The following is an 18,138-nucleotide window of genomic DNA, read 5'->3' on the forward strand; positions in this document are numbered from 1 at the left end:
ACCTATGCATTGCAGTCCGTTAAATTGCAGTAATAACCGACGTCTTTTACAATAGAAAAAGCAGACACTAGTGAAGACAGCTAAAGGCTAACACATAACACATTATAACACATTATAACACATTATAAGGCTATGTTCACACAACGTATTTTTTCGTATTTCTATGGCCGTTGTTGCCGATTGCAACAACAGCTGTAGTTAATACAAAAAAATATGTTGCCTATTTGCCTATGGGATCCCGGCTGGAGGGTATACCCATAGTATACACTCCGGCCGGGATCCCTCGCGGCGCCGCAAACAACTGACATGTCAGTTTTCTGCGGCCGCTATTCAGTGAATAACGGTTGTAGGAAACCATGTCAGTTCACACTATGAAGCGAGCGGCTCCGGCCTCTTGCTTCATAGTGTGCAGTGGCAAGTTCTGATGCGCCCGCATCCGAACTCTACGGCCATAAAGATCATCCGTCCGGTACTACAGACCGGCCTCTCCGTGACTCTAGTGGAGAACTCTTGGAAACAAAGATTGGAAAATACCTTACCATTTTTGATGAACTGAACGGCTTGCTCCCTACGCTGTAGTCCTAGTTTTTCCCATTGGTTGCTGAAATCCAAGTAATGTGTGGCTATCAGAGGAGCCGTCATAGTCATCATGTTTTGTTCTCCACAACCACCCGGAGTATTGATCAGGTGGTTGAGATTGCCACCCTCTGTGGATTTTTCCACCATTTGACTTATTGGGCTTCCTAAGTGTTAAAGACATATGAGACAATCACATGAGGCAATGTTCAGAACTATTGTGTCACCTTTTAGGAGGGTTAACAATTCAGCTCTCACCTTGGATGGTAACAATGGTGTCAACGTCTGTCTTGGGGACAATATTTTTGGGATCTACTGCCGAGATCAATTCTTCTTGGACTCCCCCTGAGTAAGTTATTAGAAGAGATACAAAAGTTATTTAACCATAAGAAGAAAGTTTAATAAAGAATGAAAAATTTTACTCTCCATCTCTAGACAAATAACATTTTCATTTCCTTTTATCATTCACGAATATTGGGAACACCAGATATACAGACCTTTTCTTTCTGGGTCCAAAACAACCGATTTCAGGGTTTGTGTCAGGCGTCTTCCTTCTGGCTGGAGGTCAAAGAGAACATTGAAAGGGAATTGAATGGTGTGTGGTTGGATCACAGTAAAGGCCTTTTTGAACCTCCATGCAACTTGTTATATGATCATATGCATTGAGCCTTGTTTTTAAAAATTTTTTAAATTTTGGTTCATCAATCTCATTGCTCTGATGTCACATCTAGGGTTCTGTTACTTACCACGACCTTCAGCTTTTTCTTCACACCATCAGATACAAACTGTCCAGCCGCCTTCACTTCAATCTCATGATTTCCCAAGGATAATGGCACAATGATGAATGGCACAGCCCTAGATGAGGAAGGTTGGATGACCACTTCTTGACGATACTTCTTCTTGGCAGTAGAGAGACTGCAGAACTGTTCATTATAGGTCCACTCTACACGCACCTAAACCCAAGACAACATGGCGGCCATTTAAAGATGTGGAAAAAGTGATACATTTTAAGGTTAATCAACCCCACCGTGTCCATTCCCATGACTATAATCTGCTTTACTTGCCTTAGTTTCCTTGTTACCGTAGTTGTAGAGAATGGCCCGTATCTCTACCTGCTCATTTCTCACCACAGAATATGGAAGCTTCAGATCAATGAAGAAATTTGTCATCACCTGAATATTATAAGGTTTAGACACACAGATACCTGTCGGGGGGATATAGAGGAGAATGTCAGATCTCATGAGAAAAATTACAGTCATAATATCCTTAAAATGTTTATAAGTTTGTACATGTATTACACTACTTATCTATACTGATCCTGTATTATACGCCAGAGCTGCACTCACTATTCTGCTGGTGGGGTCACTGTGTACATTCATTACATTACTGATCCTGAGTTACATCCTATATTATACTCCAGAGCTGTACTCACTATTCTGCTGGTGTGGTCACTGTGTACATACATTACTGATCCTGAGTTACATCCTATATTATACTCCAGAGCTGTACTCACTATTCTGCTGGTGTGGTCACTGTGTACATAGATTACATTACTGATCCTGAGTTACATCCTATATTATACTCCAGAGCTGTACTCACTATTCTGCTGGTGTGGTCACTGTGTACATACATTACTGATCCTGAGTTACATCCTATATTATACTCCAGAGCTGTACTCACTATTCTGCTGGTGTGGTCACTGTGTACATAGATTACATTACTGATCCTGAGTTACATCCTGTATTATACTCCAGAGCTGTACTCACTATTCTGCTGGTGTGGTCACTGTGTACATACATTACTGATCTTGAGTTACACCCTGTATACATCCAGTAGAAGCGTCTTACCTTTACTTTCCGATAGACTCACAGCTAAAACCTCCCATGTGGTGATTGAGTCTTTTAGGAAAACAGGAAGAATCTTTGTGGAAATTCTGTTAAAAAAGCAATAGAGATTTATAGTTTAATCCCCAACATGTCTGATAATAGAAGTTCGTATTGTAGAAGTTATTTGGGGTAAAATACCTATATATTAACCACAGAACAGGATGGGCTACAAAGAGTGCTTCCTACTGTGGATGACCAGGCACATGGAAAACAGTGTAATGCTTTGTTTCCCCTGTGGTGGCGCTGCAGGGAAATTTAACACCCGCTGAGCAACAGTAGTTAATCAACAGTTTCTAATCTATTCAAATGGTTTCAGTAGGAGGAGATCCTTAAAGGGGAAGTCTGAGAGAAGACAAACAATTTGTTTAGTGACTTACATGCAGAGTAATGCTAAGTTTACATGGAGCGATAATTCGCCCGATCGTACGATTAACGATTTCGAAGTAACGATTTTTTTTTTTAACGATCAGCGTTTAGACGGTACGATATATCGTACAGAAAATTCGTTTTGCGATCGTTTTGCGATCGCTTAAGCCTATCTCACACATAGGGAAAATCAGTGAACGACTGTTTACACGGAACGATCGGCGAATTTTTTGCGAACGACGATTTATGAACATGTTAAAAGATCAAAATGAATGATTTTTCGATCGTTTGCCGCGTTTACACGTACGATTATCGTTCGAATTCGATCGTTATCGCGAAAATTCGCCCGATAATCGCTCCGTGTAAACCCAGCATAAGGGTCTATTTACACAGAAAGATTATCTGACAGATTATCTGCCAAAGATTTGAAGCCAAAGCCAGGAATGGATTTGAAACTAGGAGAAATCTCAGGCTTTCCTCTGTTTATAGTCTGTCCCTGGCTTTGGCTTCATATCTTTGGCAGATAATCTGTCAGATAATCTTTCTGTGTAAATGGGCCCTTTTTCGCCTTCCATGAAATCACACACTTTCCCATAATTCCCCTTGCTGGACAGATTAGGAGAGGGCAGTTGAACTGAGCATGTGTGACCCACTTTAGTGGGTCATAACCAAGGACATCAGGTTATTAAAGGGGTAGTGCACCCAAAAAAAATTTCTTTTAAATCAACTGCAGCCATGAAGTGCCACAGATTTGTAATTTACTTCTATTAAAAAATCTCAAGCCTTCCAGTACTTATCAGCTTCTGTGTGTCCAGCAGGAAGTGGTGTTTTCTTTCCTGTCTGACACAGTGCTCTCTGTTGCCTCCTCTGTCCATGTAAGGAACTGTCCAGAGAAGGAGCAAATCCCCATAGAAAACCTCTCCTGCTCTCCAGACTGGAAATAATACCACTTCCTGCTGGACATACAGCAGCTGATAAGTACTGGAAGGCTTGAGATTTTTTAATAGAAGTAAATTACAAATCTCTGGCACTATACTATACTCACCCTCTGGCATCTGCTTTTTCAGTCATTGTCTCTACCTTCCATAGCCAGCTTTCTGGAAACTGTGTTCTGGATATTATATCAGCGTCATCAATGTAATCACTATCCGCATCACCTGATAAATAAAATACCAAAGATTTATAATATAAAGTATATAATTTCAGAGAAATGTCCAAGTGTGTCAATAAAGCCCCTATTACACGGGCCGACTGTCAGCGCTCGTTAGCTCCTTGTTCCCCGCTCTCTGCCGAATACGTCCCCCGCTCGAAATCGGCCAAATACCGCCGATAATCGCTCGTGTAATAGGGCCTTAAAGTGTCACTGTAGTTGTTTGTTTTTTTGCAGAAATCAATAGTACAGGCAATTTTAAGAAATGTTGTAATTGGGTTTATTAGGCAAATATGCCATTATGTGCATTCAAAAAGACTTTCCCTAGGTCCCCCCCCCCTCATTTCTCTCATTCACTGCTCATTATCAGGAAATTTAGACTCTTTTACATCAGTCGAGCCCTGTGTAACCTATGGAGAAGGGAGGAGGGAGGAGGGAGATTAGTCGCCAGCAGAGAGCAGAGAACAAAGGATTACACAGCGAGACCTGTGTGAAAGCTGGTATTCAGAGGTCAGAGAGGTCAGTGCTGACTTCAGAGGAGATAGTCCAGTGATGTAGCTGTAAGTTAACTCTTTGTTGTCCTGTTTTGGTGCCTAATCCCCCTCCACCCCTCCCCTCTCCATAAGAGAACCATGAAGACAAAAAAATTAAAATGACACTTTAACCCTTTAAGGACCAGGCCCAAAATGACCCAGTGATCTTAGTGTTTTCGTTTTTCCCTCCTCCCCTTCTAAGAGCTCTAGCACTCTCAGTTTTCTATCTACAGGGCCATGTAATGGCTTGTTTGTTACAGGAATAGTTGTACTGTGTAATGGCGTCTTTCATTCTACCATAACATGTATGACGGAATCCCAAATATATTATTTATGAAGCTATAAATAGGTGAAATCGTAAAAAAGAATGCAATATGGTAACGTTTGGGGGGTTCCTGTGTCTACGTAATGCACTATATGGTAACAGCGACATGATACTATTATTCTATAGGTCAGTCCGAACACAACCATATGCAGGTTACACAGATTCTCTAATGTTATATATATTTTTTTTAAATGAAATCCTTTTTTTTTGGCAATTAATTATTAATAAAATGGGCCTATTGTGACGCTTATAACGGTTTTATTTTTTCACCTATGGGGCTGTATGAGATGTCATTTTTTCCGCCATGATCTCTAGTTTTTATTGATACCATATTTTTGAAGATCGGACGTTTTGATCACTTTTTATTAATTTTTTTATATATATAAAGTAACATAAAATGGGTAATCCGCGCACTTTTTTCCCTCTTTTCGTGCACGCCGTTCGCCGATCACAATGACGCTTGTAATATTTGAATAGATCGAACAATTACGCACGCTACGGTATATTATATGTTTATTTATTTATTTTTATATTTTTATTTATGTAATGGGATGGGGGGGGATTTCAACTTTTATTGGGGGAGGGGTTTTGGGGCAGTGTGTTAGTGTTTTTAACTTTTTTTTTTTTACACATTTGAAGTCCCTTTGGGGGACTTTTACATACACATAGCATTGATCAGTGTTATCGGCGCTCTGCTGATTGAGCCTGTGCAGGCTCAGTGACCAGAGTGCTAATCGGACCGCACGGAGGAAGGTGAGAGACCTCCGGCGGTCCATTTTAACGACCGTGACCCCCGCAGTCACACTACGGGGGTCCCGAACGGTAAGTGACAGGGGACTCCCCCTGTCACTTACACTTAAACGGCGTTTAAGGAGTTAGTGACACGCGGCAGCGCGATCGCTGCAGCGTGTCATTACCGGTGAGGTCCCGGCTGCTATGCTTCATACCGGGAGAAACACCCAGGACGTACAGTTACACCCTAGGTCCTCTAAGGGTGTAACCAGATATTTGCCCTAGACAAAAGGTCCTTAAAGTTTAAGAAACCTCATGGATTTCACCCTAAATATTCTTAAAGAGGTTGACCACCTCAAACTAACTTGTAGGATAGGGGACGAGTAAGAGATCGTGGGGAGTTCGACCTCTGGCTTCTTTGTTTTGAATATAGCCGCAGGAACGGAACATGACCGGTGGCTCTATTCATTTTCTATGGAGCCATCGGAGAGAGCCAAGCACGGTGTTCGGCTCTTTCTGGTGGCTCTATAGGAATGAATAGAGCCCTAGGTCACGTTCTATTCCCATGGCTATATTCAAAATAAATAAATAATCTGGAGATGGGGGGGGGGGGGAACCGGAGGTCGAACCCCCATGATCTCTTGTTTTTCCCCTATCCTGTGGATAGGAGACAAGTTAGTTTAACGTGGACTTTAAGGAGGTCAAAGAGGTTGTGCTTCTCCATTATATTGTTTAACTGTTTAAAGTGTCAAAGAAAAGTCACATGACCCTTTTAAGGAATTCTGAATAAAAAGAGAAGTGACATCACGTAGATCAATTTGCTTATCTCTATTCCCGTATCTGTCTGGTGAATTTCTCCCTGTTAATGGCTTATTTAAGAATGTCAACATCTAGTTTGACCTATGACAATTTCCTCCTCTGTCACGTCTCCTTACTTCTTGCCTCTTGGTTATTTTCTTTTAGTTTCCTCTCAATTTCCTTTTGCTTTGTAATGTGTTTGCAGCAGTCCAGGAAAGCATCAATACATTTCGGTCCATCCATGATGTGACGAGTCCGACGTTCACAACTATGGCCCATGGGACTGTCAAGCATACCATCCTGGCAGCACTCCTTCTCCAGTCCTGTGTATTGTGAGGCTAAAAGGAGAAGATAGATCATTGTAGACATTGTAACTACCCCCGAAATACACACACAGAAACATGGGATATGGGCTACGGATGAGTTTTACCTTTTTTGTCTCGTTCTTGAATCAGTAGAGCTGAAGAACGTCGTCTTCGTTTTAATTTTTGCTGACATAAGGGCTCTGTAAAAGAAATATACGACATTGAAACCACAATAGCAGCCAAACTCAAATTTGTTCCCCCTTCCCCCGGGCCCAGTACTCATGACCAATAAGTCCAGCGACCGCACCCTAATTTTTCTACTAAATAAAATCCATCCAATGCCTAGTAGAGCCATAAGAGAAACAGATTGCTGATCTCAGGGAGACCAGCCAAACGATAACACTGCCGGCTGCTAGTGAAAGCGCTCAATGCAGTGAAATCCTAGGTGCATTGCTCCCTGGGAAACATGAATATGCAAAAGAAGAGCCCGTGGAGCCTCATTGAAGAGTCTCAAGTTAGTAGTTAGTTAGTGATATCATTCTGTCAAAGAAGGTAGTCACCATACAGGATAGAATTTAGAATGTGGACAAGATAAAGAGGGCTTCTTTTGGAGAGGTTTCACGTTGTAAAGTTCCTTGTCTCTTATGTCATGAAAATGGCACTTCTTTTTGGTCATGAAATACTATAATTTACCCCCCCCTCTGGCATAAGTGACCTTATAAGAAGACAGCAGTGCTAATAAGGCAGGTGGATGGGGTGTGCGGCCATATTTTTTTAGAAGGTTCGTTGCGCCATTAATGATAAATGTTACTTTTTCTGAATACTGTATGTAAATAAGATGGCTTAGAGCCCTGCGGGGTGTTCCTGTACCCCTTAATGTATCGTTTTGCCCCTCACTGCCGCCATGTAAATATTTATATTGGCCTTCTTCATGGACTGGTGAGTGACGTCACTGCAGAGCGTGTTAGGAATATTCATAAAATAAAGGGGTGTTGGAGGAGTCGGTGGGCAGAGCAGTGTACCACGTGCTAGAGGACCGCCCCTAGGGCACTGAACCACCTTATTTACATATACACAAATAAAAGTATGGTTTCCCTCCCTATCCCCTGCTCTATCAAAATCTGTCAGCTGGTTATATCTGGCTAACCTGCTGATAGATTCATGTTAATATCTGATCTATTGATGACAAAATACTGTCGCACTAGGAACCATTTTGCTGATATCCTTGCGGATACCAGCACGTTTGATTGTTATGTACAGTAACAGTAGATCACCTGATCTCTGAGGAGTTGTCATCTTGAAGCTTGTCTCTAGCGCAAGGCCGGCATCATAAAACACTCCAGGTGTGTCGGCACCGCTCCCGGGTGTGCAACCAATGTCGTATTTTTCTACTGAGTCCCAGACCTTAAAGGAGAAAAGACCTTCAGCGCATATCGTACACTGACTAAAAATAATTTTGCAGTGATAATTTTGATCACCTTTTTCTGGGAGATCTTCAATTTATTGTTGATGACATAAACACCTTTATCCACGGCCACCAGTCCCACAGCCGCCATATCATCTGCTTGTAGCTTCAGCCTCATGGAACCTCCAGGTTGCTGAATAGCGTTGTCTTTGTCCTTTTCTCCTGTTACCACCAGCTACATGAATCAACCATTAGAATATTATATTTCATCTCTTAGTTTAATCCTGCAACTTTCAAATCAAAGGAGGAGCTATTGAGCCTACCCTGACTAGTGCACCACGTACCAAGGGGGACCAACAAGTCACTTTGCATTGGCCAGGGTTAGATACTGGGTTAACTTAACATTTGTTGCTGGTAAAGGAAAACCTAGATTTTACTATAAATTAAGCCCATGTCTTTTGTCTTTAAGGAGGACCTAGACATATGAATAGAGATGAGCGAACCCGAACGATCGGCATTTGATTAGCCCATGCGAACCCTAACGATCGGCATTTGATTAGCAGTGGCTGCAGAAGTTGGATAAAGCTCTAAGGTTGTCTGGAAAACATGGATACAGCCAATGACTATATCCATGTTTTCCACATAGCCTTAGGGCTTTATCCAACTTCAGCAGCCACCGCTAATCAAATGCCGAAAGTTCGGGTTCGGATGGACTCGAGCATGCTCCAGGTTCGCTCATCTCTACATATGAACTATGAAAGGGGATATCTGGAGGGCAGAAAAGGTCCTATCTGTTCCGCTCTCCAGCACTCCACTCCCCTACTCTGACCATGTTCAATAGCCACTGGATGTTACCGATGAGGTGGCACCATTGGGCAACTACTGGACATTGTGTGCAGGTGTGGTTTCGTCATCACAACATGCACCTGCCCCCTCTCGTCTTAAGGCGGCCAGAGGAATATGATGGGGGAAAGTCTATGTTGTCACTGAGGCAGGAAGTGATGTCATTTGATTTATAGTTGCAGACAGGTTGATGTTATGATACATGGCATGTTGTCACTTTCTGTTATATACTGTATTAATATATTGCTCATAATTTAGATGTTGCTCATGGTCACAGGGAATAAGGAAGGTGGACAACATAAGTCAACATAAGGAACGGCAATATCAGTGGAGTAGAGAGAAAGAAAAACAAAAAAAAAGAGTAGTAGTAACTAAGAAGGACACCTGAAAAGATGTTACCGTCATATGTCCTTGGCAGAGAATAGAACATAGGTGGTGGACAGAGATGAGGAAGCTGATGTAGAGAAAATATAACTGCTTCCCTCCCCCAACCCTGGCGTCCACATCTGCACAGCCTGCCAGGTCCGTCCTTACTATGGAGGAACAGTTGCTGTCAACTACTACTGTTAAAGGGGCTATCCAGTGCTACAAAAACGTGGCCACTTTCTTCCAGAGACAGCACCACTCTTGTCTCTAGCTTGGGTGCAGGTTTTATAACTCAGTTCCATTGAAGTGAATGGAGCCTAATTGCAAACCGCACCAGAACTGGAGACAAGAGCTGTGCTATCTGTGGAAGAAAGTGGCCATGTTTTTATAGCGCTAGATAACCCCTTTAACAGGAGATCTCTCCCAGTACATTGCTATGACAGACAGGACATGATGTCCAGTATTTGCTGAGTACTTTGCTGAGCAGAGGTGGTGGCTGCCAGTGTTTGGGGAGTCTGCTCTTCAGAAGTGCAGAATCTCTTTCGATAACTGGCAGCCAACTCCACTACTAAGCCGGATGTTGTAGAAGAAATGAGAATTAAAAATTGCAGCGTTCAAGTCTGACTAGTGCTACTCCCTTACTTAGGAAAGTCCCTGGATATATGGTAATAATTTCCAATGTTACAGTTCCTTACCGTCCCCATGCAGGTATCTGCCACATCGATCCAAATGGAGTCGGCCACAATTTCCCGGCCTGCTCCGGATGTCACGGTATAGTATGCCAAGATGCGGAACGATGGGATAAATTCTTCTGTTATTGGCAGTAGCATAGTCACAAGTACCTGGCCTTTCCCCTTCTCTTGTGTGCCCACCTTCATTATTCTACCTTTATTCATTATCTAGAAAAAGAAACCCAAAATGATAGAAATGTGAATTCAGTGAAATGATGTCATCTGATCATGTGCGTGTCTTATATGTGTTATAGATAAATTCTGATGTCATGAATCCAGAAATTGATTTATTAAGGATAAGGAGCTAAGTTACCACATAGTTAAAATTGTTGATCTGGTTTGCGACAGCGGGGTCACTGTTCCGGATATTAAAGTGGATGACTGCATTTTCTCCTGGTTTCAGTTCTCCTCCTGCAACACTGAGATGTAGGTAATTGCCACCAATGGGTCTGTATGCGGAGGCCACCATGGTGGCAGAAGCTTGCCGTTCCTTGGGTAATATTTCATCTGTGGTTGATACCTAGAAGACAAAAACAAGTAAAGAAATATCTATGATTGATGAGTTTTATAGTAGTATAGTGCTTATATGCTAGGAGGACAATATTCATAGCTAATGTTCACATGTGCATCCACAATGCCCCTCTATATCAGGTATCGAATATCCAAACACTGCCTGATGGACTCGCTTGACTTATTATGGGGTCTATTGGTGTTCCATTGAGGTTGCAATCATTTGCCATCAAAAGTGACGGAAACCCTAAATTGTACCTGTCGTTATAACTTTCAAAATCTAAATCAACAGTAGATTTGATATAAAGCAAATTTGTAATATACATTCATTATTTTTATTTTTTTTGTTATGCTGTAAAACAAAGCTGAACTTACCAGAAATCCAGGTCCAGTCTCCTTAAGCCATGCTATATAAAAGATATACTTACTGTATCCAGGTCCAGTCTACGGAAGGCAACTATATAACAGCTATACTTACTGTATCCAGGTCCAGTCTCCTGAAGGCTGCTATATAACAGCTATACTTACCTGTATCCAGGGCCAGTCCCCGGAAGGCAGCTATAAAACAGCTATACTTACTGTATCCAGGTCCAGTCTCCTGAAGGCAGCTATATAACAGCTATACTTACTGTATCCAGGTCCAGTCTCCTAAAGGCAGCTATATAACAGCTATACTTACTGTATCCAGGTCCAGTCTCCTGAAGGCAGCTATATAACAGCTATACTTACTATATCCAGGTCCAGTCTCCTGAAGGCAGCTAAATAACAGCTATACTTACTGTATCCAGGTCCAGTCTCCTGAAGGCAGCTAAATAACAGCTATACTTACTGTATCCAGGTCCAGTCTCCTGAAGGCAGCTATATAACAGCTATACTTACTGTATCCAGGTCTAGTCTCCTGAAGGCAGCTAAATAACAGCTATACTTACTGTATCCAGGTCCAGTCTCCTGAAGGCAGCTATATAACAGCGATACTTACTGTATCCAGGTCCAGTCTCCTGAAGGCAGCTATATACCAGCTATACTTACTGTAATTAGGTCCAGTCTCCTGAAGGCAGCTAAATAACAGCTATATTTACTGTATCCAGGTCCAGTCTCCTGAAGGCTGCTATATAACAGCTATACTTACAGTATCCAGGTCCACTCTCCTGAAGGCTGCTATATAACAGCTATACTTACTGTATCCAGGTCCAGTCTCCTGAAGGCAGCTATATAACAGCTATACTTACTGTATCCAGGCCCAGTCTCCTGAAGGCAGCTATATAACAGCTATACTTACTGTATCCAGGTCCAGTCTCCTGAAGGCAGCTATATAACAGCTATACTTACTGTATCCAGGCCCAGTCTCCTGAAGGCAGCTATATAACAGCTATACTTACTGTATCCAGGCCCAGTCTCCTGAAGGCAGCTATATAACAGCTAAACTTACTGTATCCAGGTTCAGTCTCCTGAAGACAGATTTATAGACTTGTGCTGGTTGAAAAAACAGACTAAACACAGGAATTCCGGCCAGTACAGAGAGTCACGGCTTAATGTGTCCATCAATCACATGACTGCCTTCTCTCTGTGAGCGCTCAGATGACCTGAAAAACACTGGACTTCCTGTTTGACTCTTTGAGAAAAAAAGAGTCAGAAAACAGGAAGTGCCATGTTCTCCATAATAACAAAAAAAAAAAAAAATGTAAATTGCAAACTTGCTTCATATCACATCTACTGTTGAATTACTGTAGATTTTGAATGTTGTAACAACAGTGACACTTTAATTAATATAGTTGTGAACCCATTTATTAATATATATCTAACATTTATAACTTTAGTATTCTAGGCTGAACTAGAATGAACAAGAACAGAAATATTACTGTTATCTGCAGCTGGCTTATGTCTGAGGGAGTATTCAAGGCCAGCCGAACGGTTCCATCTTCCAGAGTTCTCCCTCCCACATTTCCTGGTTGTGCTACAACAGGGATACGATGAGCCGGACTCCCATCAGGATTAGTGACAAACACCTAAAATCAGTAGAGACAAAAATATAAGGTCGACATTGGACAAAACCTGCTAGGGTCAGTGAATTCAGGGGAACTATCAGGGTTTGAACCTAAAGACCCAAAAATATCTGTAGGAGATGTTGCTGATGATTGGGGAATGGTCAATTGTGTACCCATCCACAAGAAGGGTCGTAGAGAAGAGCCCAGTAACTACAGTCCAGTTAGCTTAACATTTGTAATAGTAAAATAATGGAAACTTGTCTAAAAGAGAAGATAATCAACCTTCTACAAATTAGCAACTTGATGGATCCAACCCTTTACTGAGGGTTGATCATGTCACACTAATCTTATTGTTCTCTTTGACTGCAATATTTCATAAAAGTGCTGGATGAAGGTGCTGGGGATATCGCCTACCTGGACTTTGGCGCTATACAAATAAATAAATAATAATATATTAAATTATATATATATATATGTATATATATATATATATATATATATATATATATATATATATATATATAATTGTATGCTGGGCTGTATATATATATATATGTATAATGGTATGCTGGGCTGTATATATATATATATATATATATATATATAATAGTATGCTGCGCTGTATATATATATATATATATATATATATATATATATATATATATGTATATATATTATGGTATGCTGGACTATATATATGTAATGGTATGCTGGGCTGCATATATATAATGGTAGGCTGGGCTGTATGTATATATATATATATATAATGGTATGCTGGACTGTATATATATGTAATGGTATGCTGGGCTGTATATATATGTAATGGTATGATGGGCTGTATATATATATTATGGTATGATGGGCTGTATATATATAATGGTATGCTGGGCTGTATATATAATGGTATGCTGGGCTGTATATATATAATGGTATGCTGGGCTGTATATATATATATATATATATATATATATATATATATATTATGGAATGCAGGGCTGTATATATATGTATGTTGGGCTGTATATATATAATGGTATGCTGGGCTGTATATATAATGGTATGCTGGGCTGTATATATATAACGGTATGCTGGGCTGTATATATATATATATATATATATATATATATATATATATATATATATATATAATGGAATGCTGGGCTGTATATATAATGGTATGGTGGGCTGTATATATATTTGTATATATATATATATATATATATATATATATATATATATATATATATGTTGGTATGGTGGGCTGTATACTGTATATATATACAGTAGTTTCAAAATGGAGGAAACTGAACCCAAGAACAAGGGGACACAGTATCAGGTTATCAGAGAACGTTCAAAAGCAACATGAGCAGGTGTAGATTTCTGCGCCCGCTGTGCGGCAAGAGCAGGTTTGACGGTTTCACTAAGAGGCGCATACCTCTGAATCCAGTGAGGTCATAGGGGACAGGGCCTAAGATCGGCATACTCGTACGTTGATTTCAATAAATGCCCCCTTAAAGGTAATTATTATTATTTTTTACATTTTTAGCCCAGTTTGTTTTTTTTAAACAGAAGACGTGTCAGAAATAAAAGGAACATAATATAACAGCACTACAATAAAACCCCACAAAATATTGAAATATAAAATCAATGCACTGACCATAAGATCGAACGGCATTCCAGGTTTATAATACTTGGATGTTTTTGTGAAGAGAATTTTATATGGAGAAGTGACAATATAAATATCATCCAGCACCGATTCCACCATATCACTGCCTGGAAGAGAAACAGCCGTACATTATATTTATATGAACAGTAGATTATTATAATATCCCACTCACAACTACTTTCCAGTACTTCTCTGCTGCAAAGGGAAGGTTTTGGATGACAGTGTCATTTAACAGGTCATACACTGTGACATGACTAATTTTAAAAAAGACTGGAGTTTTAACCCCATCAGGACCTGACATTTTTTTTTTTTTTTTTGCGCTTTTGTTTTTTAATTTTTTCCTTTTTGTTTAAAACGCCATAGCGCTTACATTTTTTCACCTACATGAATTAATTGTACTTGCAATGGCAGGCTTAATTTTTGCATAAAGTACGCTGCAAAACCAGAAAAAAATTAAATGTGTGATGAAATTGAAAAAAAAACAACACATTTTTTAAATTTGGGGAGTATTTGTATTTACGCCGTTTGCCCTGGGGTAAAACTGACTTGTTACGCATGTTCCTCAAGTTGTTACGATTACAACGATACAATTTTTCTGGATTTGATGCAACCAAAAATGTGCAATTTTGCACTTTGGAACTTTTTTTACACTTACGCCATTTACTGTGCGAGATCGGGAATGTGATAATTTAATAGTTCAGGCGATTATGTGCGCGGCGATACCAAATATGTTTGTTTATTTATTTGTTTAATTATTTTTATTTATAAAATGGGAAAAGGGGGGTGATTCATACTTTTATTAGGGGAGGGGATTATTTATTAATAAAAAAAAAAACATTTATTTACTTTTTTACACTTATTCTAGAAGTCCCCCTGGGGTTAGGGTTATTCCCCCTGGGGTTAGCGTTATTCCCCTTGGGGGACTAATAGTATATGCACACTGATCTCTCATACAGATCTATGCAGTATAGATATACTGCATAGATCCATGAGATAGGCAATATATTGCTTTCAACTGCTGCAGCCTAAAGCAATAGAGTGCCGAGCCGGGATCAGCACCATAACGGCGCAGACCCTGGCCGGGACCAGATGCGAGGATCACGTCGCGGGGATCACGACACCAGGGAAGGAACATTTTAAATGCAGCTTTGACAGCTGCATTTAAAATGCTAATTAGCTGTGCACAGCGATTGGACCATGCCCGCTAATTGCTGCAGTCCCGGGCTGCAGATAGCACCCGGGATCGCATCAGCTCAGAGCGGGGTCGCCGCGTGGGCCCCCTCTGAACTCCTCCACCCCCCTGTGGACATACAGTTACGCCCTCATGCGGGAAGGGGTTAAAGGGGTTATCCAGTGTTCAAAATTTTTTAACATTAGTAAACATAACAAACATGTTCTGCTTACCTATCTGTGCTCCCCCAGTGTCCCGATGCGGTCACTGGGTCCCCCTCTATCTGTCTGACAAGACAGTTTTGGGAGTGATAGCCTGCTCGGCCAATCATTGACTAAGACAGGACAGCGCAGCGACCAGTGAGGGGGGGGGCCTGAGGGCGCTGTCACTCCCGAAACAGGCTTGTCTCAGGAGTAACGGTGGCTACAGACAGGGGTGTGTGTGTGTGTGTGTGTGTGTGTGTGTGTGTGTGTGGGGGGGGGTGACATCAGTAACTGCACTGGGACACCAGGGGAGCATAGAGCGGTAAGCCAATAAGGTTTTTTATGTCTACTAATGTGGCAACAACACATTAAAATTTTTGAAGCACTGGATCACCCCTTTAAGACTTCTTTGGAGAAGTACAATAAACCTGGCAACAGTGAGGACCATAGAAGCAGTGGTCAATGATGAAAACCTAATGTAGCAGGTCACCGATAAATCATGTTTAATTTTCTTTGAAATAGGAAGATGTCCAGCAATGCCATTAGCTCAAAACTGGTATGAACCAGTAGGACCATAGGGTCCCATTAGACAGAGTTTTGTCCGATTAGTGATGATAAACAATTGCAAATGACCAGAAATCTTTTACCATAATACACACAATAGTCATAGTTATGATCATGTACTTCCACCATACAATTTCAGGCCCCAAAGTATATTCCGTGGGAGGACAATGACACAAAAATACATCCATATCATTAAGAACTATATTCGAATAAAGAAGAACTAAACTAGTAACACTTTATGTGTAGCATCTTTTCTACACCTGCCTAAAACTCTTGCGCAGTGCTGTACATCATGGGGGCAGGGGCAATTTAAAAAAAAGCCAAAAAGAAAGTCAATAATCCATCCGTAACCTAAAAATGCAACTTACTGTCCAATCTGGCATATACCAAATTCATTGGAAGTTTTCTAGATGTAATCGACACCTACAGATGACCATGGTGTGGTATTTATTTATTTCTCTTACCTGAATCAGTAATGACAGTAACAGACACAAATATTCTCCACTGTAACATGTCTCTCTCTTCTTGAAAATATTTCGCCAAGTCTTTTCTTTCCAAAACAGCAGAACCTTCCCCATCGGAGATCTAGTTGAGAGGTGAAAACCACAAAACGTCAACTTTGCCTTTGGATCCCAACATGTTAAAGTGGTCGCCTCTAGAGATGAGTGAACCGGGTTCGGGTTCGAGTCGATCCGAACCCGAACGTTCGGTATTTGATTAGCTGGGGCTGCAGAACTTGGATAAAGCTCTAAGGTTGTCTGGAAAACATGGATACAGCCAATGACTATATCCATGATTTCCACATAGCCTTAGGGCTTTATCCAACTTCAGCAGCCACCGCAAATTAAATGTCGATCGTTCGGGTTCGGATCGACTCGAGCATGCTCCAGGTTTGCTCATCTCTAGTCGCCTCCTAAAAAGAGTCCGAATAGAACATACGGATGTCATAGAGTGGATGCCCCTGCTTAACAGAGACCCGTTCTGTAAGTGCAACCTTTGTTCTGGCTGACTTGAGCCACCAATGTATCAGGCAAATGTCATCATGTAATACTACATATACATAGTAACATAGTAAATAAGGTTGAAAGAAGACAAGAGTCCATCAGGTTCAACCTAGGGAAACCCTACTGTGTTAATCCAGGGGAAAGGCAAAAACCGCTATGAGGCAGACGACAGTTGCCCCATCACAGGGAGAAAATTTCTTCCTGACATGCCTGGTCCTGACTTCCTCTGTGCAAGAACCCGGATATGATCTAGAAAAGTAGACTTTTATGCTAGAATGGGTTCAGCTTTGGTGGACTGGGTTGTCCATGTATTGCATGGATGGATGATCGTCTAAATTTCCATATAAAATTTATTTTCGACTGGTTGTATCTTTTTGTAAGAAAATCCAATGTTTCCCAGAAGTGTCAGGAGCCTATGGTTGCCTATGCACATAAGATAACTGTTGGCCGGGTGCCTGTTGGAATATCTATTTCTCCAGATTTTCTATATTTATTCCCACTGATCACCGATGCCTGTGTTTTAAATAGGAAACTGCTGCCAGAGTTCTCTGGTTGTGGACTATCTCCAAGAGAACAAAAAGATCAGCAGTTGAATTCAAACATGCCCAATCCTGCTTTCTCCAGACAAGTATACGTTGGAAAGCTCTCATATACATTAGATGGTTGGCAGGTTCTGCCCAAATATTTAGGTTTGGCTGATCCATATCTAATTTGTAGGGCTAGCTTAACCAATGAGGATCAAATGATTACTGTGGTAGCTCCAATCTAAAAGAAGCTTTCTCGCATGGGACAACTGCCACGTCATGGAGGTACAGTGAGCCCTATCGGAGCCTGGCCCTCTTTATGTGTTCTGATAGGTGGCAGATCCCAACTGAGTGACAGCCCCTTCACTGCAGGGACATCGCTAATGATGTCCATGAAGTCTTGCCACACCATTCTTGAGCCATGTCATAAGGACAAGGATCACCTAAGGAGCCGATCATCCGGGCATCTCCATATGAAATAGGAGATGTGTGGCT

General features: G+C 41.1%; 1 protein-coding gene across 1 annotated transcript in view; it reads right to left on the reverse strand.

Annotated features, from left to right (window-relative positions):
• LOC138769575 (complement C3-like) overlaps positions 1-18,138 on the reverse strand; it is a 62,573-nt gene that overhangs the window by 23,968 nt on the left and 20,467 nt on the right. Inside the window, exons 9-24 of the mRNA XM_069948142.1 lie at positions 16,580-16,700; positions 14,169-14,284; positions 12,386-12,532; positions 10,330-10,536; positions 9,981-10,184; positions 8,150-8,311; positions 7,946-8,075; positions 6,797-6,871; positions 6,504-6,704; positions 3,874-3,985; positions 2,424-2,509; positions 1,641-1,780; positions 1,323-1,529; positions 1,074-1,134; positions 835-921; positions 540-743 (exon numbers count right to left, since the gene is read on the reverse strand). Coding sequence (XP_069804243.1) covers positions 540-743; positions 835-921; positions 1,074-1,134; positions 1,323-1,529; positions 1,641-1,780; positions 2,424-2,509; positions 3,874-3,985; positions 6,504-6,704; positions 6,797-6,871; positions 7,946-8,075; positions 8,150-8,311; positions 9,981-10,184; positions 10,330-10,536; positions 12,386-12,532; positions 14,169-14,284; positions 16,580-16,700 — 2,260 coding nt within the window. The remainder of the gene's footprint in view (positions 1-539; positions 744-834; positions 922-1,073; positions 1,135-1,322; positions 1,530-1,640; positions 1,781-2,423; positions 2,510-3,873; positions 3,986-6,503; positions 6,705-6,796; positions 6,872-7,945; positions 8,076-8,149; positions 8,312-9,980; positions 10,185-10,329; positions 10,537-12,385; positions 12,533-14,168; positions 14,285-16,579; positions 16,701-18,138) is intronic.

Source organism: Dendropsophus ebraccatus, chromosome 1 (assembly GCF_027789765.1).
Source record: "Dendropsophus ebraccatus isolate aDenEbr1 chromosome 1, aDenEbr1.pat, whole genome shotgun sequence".
Lineage (NCBI taxonomy): Eukaryota > Metazoa > Chordata > Amphibia > Anura > Hylidae > Dendropsophus > Dendropsophus ebraccatus.